The sequence below is a fragment of the Ciona intestinalis genome, unplaced genomic scaffold (genome assembly GCF_000224145.3).
Source record: "Ciona intestinalis unplaced genomic scaffold, KH HT000118.1, whole genome shotgun sequence".
Classification (NCBI taxonomy): domain Eukaryota; kingdom Metazoa; phylum Chordata; class Ascidiacea; order Phlebobranchia; family Cionidae; genus Ciona; species Ciona intestinalis.
Window position 1 is genome coordinate 1 of NW_004190440.1, and position 4,524 is coordinate 4,524.

General features: G+C 37.3%; 3 protein-coding genes across 3 annotated transcripts in view; 2 read left to right on the forward strand and 1 right to left on the reverse strand.

Moving 5' to 3' along the window:
* Window positions 1-599: 599 nt before the first annotated feature.
* LOC100180457 (mediator of RNA polymerase II transcription subunit 20-like) lies at window positions 600-1,421 on the reverse strand. Its single transcript, XM_004227160.4, has one exon. It carries the CDS (start codon window positions 1,378-1,380, stop codon window positions 772-774), a length of 609 nt encoding a protein of 202 aa, XP_004227208.1. The 5' UTR covers window positions 1,381-1,421; the 3' UTR covers window positions 600-771.
* Window positions 1,422-3,087: 1,666 nt separating this feature from the next.
* On the forward strand, window positions 3,088-4,091 carry LOC113475138 (cytochrome P450 2C41-like). The gene is made up of 2 exons (XM_026838806.1): window positions 3,088-3,451; window positions 3,945-4,091. The coding sequence occupies exons 1-2, from the start codon at window positions 3,188-3,190 to the stop codon at window positions 4,089-4,091; spliced, it is 411 nt and encodes a 136-aa protein (XP_026694607.1). The 5' UTR covers window positions 3,088-3,187.
* Window positions 4,092-4,199: 108 nt separating this feature from the next.
* Window positions 4,200-4,524, forward strand: part of LOC101242494 (cytochrome P450 2J6-like) — a 4,569-nt gene continuing 4,244 nt past the window's right edge. The window contains exon 1 of the mRNA XM_026838807.1: window positions 4,200-4,235. Coding sequence (XP_026694608.1) covers window positions 4,200-4,235 — 36 coding nt within the window. The remainder of the gene's footprint in view (window positions 4,236-4,524) is intronic.

Here is a 4,524-nt window from a genome sequence, read left to right on the forward strand (position 1 = left end):
TGCACCAACTCTTACACCAACCGGTTTCATTTGTAACACTAAAAAACAGAAATTAATAATATCTTACAAACATCTTAATAGCCTATGTATTGTTATGTATGCTTGGAAAAAATACAAAAAATTTTTACAATTTCAATTAAACAGTAAACATAAAAAAATGAATCAGAATGTTATTCATATAGCATGGTGAGGGAAGATGGGACACCTTTAGTACATAATATCTTGATCATGTTTTAAAGAAATAACAGCGGCCTATGGGATTCATAAGGATACGGTTCTATGATTCTTTTAATGTTCTTTGTTAACTACCAAATGGGACAAGAAAAAAGAATGAAAAGGTGTGCCATCTTCCCCCACCCCTTTATTGTACTATATAAATGTAAAAAATGATCCTAAAATGTAAAAACAGTGTTTTAAGACCAATGGTGCTAGGATCGGCAATAAACTACTCTAAAAAACCAGTACACAGTATTTTTAAGTTACCTTGATATTTCCTCCAATGTTGGAGAAGTCTCAACTTCTTGTATTCCAGCCATAATTAAAAAAAACCTTACAATATGTTTATAAGGCAAACCAATACACGATTATTAAGCTACAAACTTCTTAAAAAAGGTAATATGTAAATATGTTTCAGTTTAGTGAAATTTGGAATAAATACTTGAATGTAACTGAACCGTTTAACACATACAATAGGCGTATAACTTAACGAGCACAGCTATTAGCAGCATATAGTATAGATGGGCAAAGAAGTTGGAATAGATGAGTAATGCGTTAACGAACTAAATTTGATTTTCTCATGTTACTGAACAGTTCAACATATTGTTGCATCGTTATGTCTGGCGTGTAGATTTCTTTTGACTTTTCTAATATAAGAGTGGGCATGTTTGTGGCCATGTTCTCACCCACAAATCCTTTCAAAAGCTCAGTTATAATGCCCCAACAGTCACAAGGGTAAACACACGGTGTGTATTCGACTTCAAGTGAAATTCCTTTGGTGCTAGGCCCCATTGAAATTATACCAGTTTTGAGAACAAAATCGCCAAGCTCATACCGGTGCCCTTTGCTCTCAATACGACCACCTTTTCTTGGCTGCCAGACGGAACGTAGCTTGGACAAAAAACTCGGTAGCATTACATCTGAAACAATTGAAGGGCCGTCTTCGAAGCAAGCAAATCTAGAAGCAGGGTACTCAGTACTGTGGATTAAGTGCAAGGTTTTGCTATTCGCTACATTAACGGCATGGTATGATTCACATTCGACAGTAAAAAGTCCAGTTTTTATTGCTCCCAATTGCTCAATGCTGTTATGAAGCTCTTCTATGTTTTGTTGAACATTCTGACCTGCAGGGACTTTCCATGGAGAAACATACGCAACTCCCATTTTAAAGTTGTTTAATTTTGCTCTAAATCTGGTTAAATAATTCGGAGATTATTAATTAAAAAAAACTTTAATTTAACACACACTAAATTAATCTATAAATACTACATACACAGTGATTCACTGCCACTTCTGATCTATAGCAGCTTAATAAAACTTTTCTTTTATTTTACGTTTAAAATAGGCTATTTTAATACAACTGACATAAACATTTTTCTAAATACTTACAGACCTTACAGTAGTTAGTAAATCATACAATTTATATATACACTTCAGTAGTTTAGTAATAGCTAGTATATTAGGCTATAGTTCAAAGTCCAAACCAAAATAGCACATCGCTTCTACAACTTGTACACAAGTGATCTTTGGACAAAACATATATCCATCGACCATCACACCATAGTACCATATGCTGTGAATCTGTGATTCACACCTCCTCGTACAAGCTGCTCTGCCCAACAACTTCAAAATCGAATTTGTAAAAGTAAGAAACACTAGCGAGACAAAAAATGCAGAATCATCATTACGCGAGGTTTCTCACTCACGTGAGATTTAGTATTTTCTCCTTCGACATAAAGGAAATCCCCGTACCCCTTAAAAGCCTCTAGCCAGAGTCAGAGCCAGAGTATACTAAACAAGTTTAATATACTCTGCTCTAGCACTTCTTTTTGTACTTGAATTCGCATTTATTCCGGCGCCGTGGCGAAGTGGTTAGCGCGCCTGCCTCTAACCCAGAGGTAATGGGTTCAAGGCTCGTCGCTGCTACCATTGTGGGCGTATGTGTCATGGCGCCCTCTTGAGGGCGCCATGGTATGTGTCCTTGAGCAAGACACTTAACGGCAATTGCTCCAACCCAGTGGTCACTAATGGGTTGTCCAAATTATCAGCCATACATAAAAATAAAAAAAAATCCAAAAAAAATAATCACCCACAAAGTAACATACTTGGTAACTCGTAAGCTGGCGCGAGGTGCACACCCGTGTTATAACGACTGTCGTTTTCCGGCCACGCGAGGATAAAGTAAGTTACATTCATACATTCATATTATGCTTGATAAAAGGGGTCTCAAAATAGTTTCAGCCAGTAAACCACGCTACAGAAATAAACATAACAGCATACGTTTTACAGACAACAAAGAGACATAGTATATATATATACTTAAAATGAGGCTCTTTCTTTCGTACACAGGTTCAAAGATTAAACGGTGTAGTATAACCATGGTTAACTGTATACACTTTTACAGGTTATATCTCCAACACGTATAAAATACGACAAAGCGTGTCATAGATCGTACTCGCGCTTTATCAGTGATTTAACAATGGGCCTAAACTTTAAATATAGTAGGGGATGGGACACTTTTGGCTCATAGTATCCAAATATCTTGATCGTGTTTTAAACAAATAACAACGGCCTATGGGAGTCGGAAGGATACGGTTTTATCATTCCTTGAATGTTCTTTGTTTTCGAATGTTACGATGTTACTTGTATCGAGTTTTCATGTATCGAGTTTAAATGTTAGATTGAATGTTATAGCGATTCAAATCTGCATTACTATATGGTTGTAAAAGTTTAACGTTTTAATCGCCACTTATTATGCCTGTGTGCTGGCATTACTTCAGACGGTTTAATTATTAACATTACCACAGTCAAGTACACAACTGGGTTCACTACTGTGTATATACGATCACAAGTTCAATTTTTACGAGTGTAAAGCTATGCTGAGGTAAAAGTGCAGCATTTGCAAGTGCTGCCAGCGCAAACGAATGGTTATATATAACCTCCGTTAAAACAGTATAGGTCGCATATAGGCATGATGGAAGTACTAATAGGGTTAAACGTGAGCACATTAGCGACTTTTCTAGTTGTGTTTTACGCGGTTTATTACTGGTACAAACGGCCGGGAAGTTATCCGCCTGGCCCCAGAGGTTACCCCCTTGTGGGTGTGTTACCCCGACTTGGCAAATACCCAGAACGTGTAATGCGAAAATGGAGCAGGAAATATGGACCCGTGATGTCTGTCCGTATGGGCCGAAACGATTGGGTTTCTCTCAACGATTACTCTTCAATAAAAGAGGTATATACGGTTACTTAAAGTTGCGATTAATCAATGTTACTTAATTATCTTCACGTGGCGGGACAACGACGGTCTTTTGACACAAGTGTTCTGTTTTACACACCTCGTGCCCCTTACGAGTAAGTGTATGGTAGCGTGAGGGAACATGGGACACTTTCAGCAAATAATAAAAACATGCTGATCTTATATTAAACAAATAACAACGGTATATAGGAGTCTTGGGGATACGGTTTTATAATTTTTTAAATGTTCTTTGTTTACTATACTACAAATGGGACAAGAAAATAGAAGAAAAAGGTGCCCCATCTTCCCCCACCCTACTATAAAATATGTAACGTTCGGGTATGTCTGACAATTTAGACAACACATAAAGAATAGTTCTGTCACCGCGGCGGACGAAGCGTTTTGATATTTGTGCATGTATAGTATTTAAGTAATGACGATGCTTCAGTTATTCAAATACATATAATAATTGAAGTAATAAATACCACAGGCACTTGTGAAACAAGGTAACGTAACTTCTGCAAGGCCAGATTTTCCAGCTCACCAAGAAGTTGCACACTACCATGGGATTTTATTCAGTAGTGGCGATTTATGGCAAAATCAGAGAAGATTTGGCATCACAACTCTTCGAGAGTAAATACTATGTTGAGATATATAGTTACATCGGTACATCGGACCCGACTAAATTACATTGGACCCGACTACATCGGACCCGACCCGACTAAGTTACATCGGACCCGACTAAATGATATATGACACTTTTGTAATGGGAGCTAAGACGGTTCATGTTATCATTCTTGTTTCTACCTTTTGGTAGTAAACTAACAATTTTACAGAAACGCATAACGTATTCTTCACGGCTTTGAGAGCGTTGTTAAATGTTAAAACGTGATTAGAAAATATTTGTATTCCAACGATATTCATATTACCCCACAGTATACTAATTTGTCGCAATATCTTGTCTTTATTGCGTAATATCATGGCCTACTCAATACATTGAGTAGGTCAGGGTAACGTAGCCTATACAGATATAGTAACCGTGGGGGTAAGACGGGACACCTTTAGCGCAT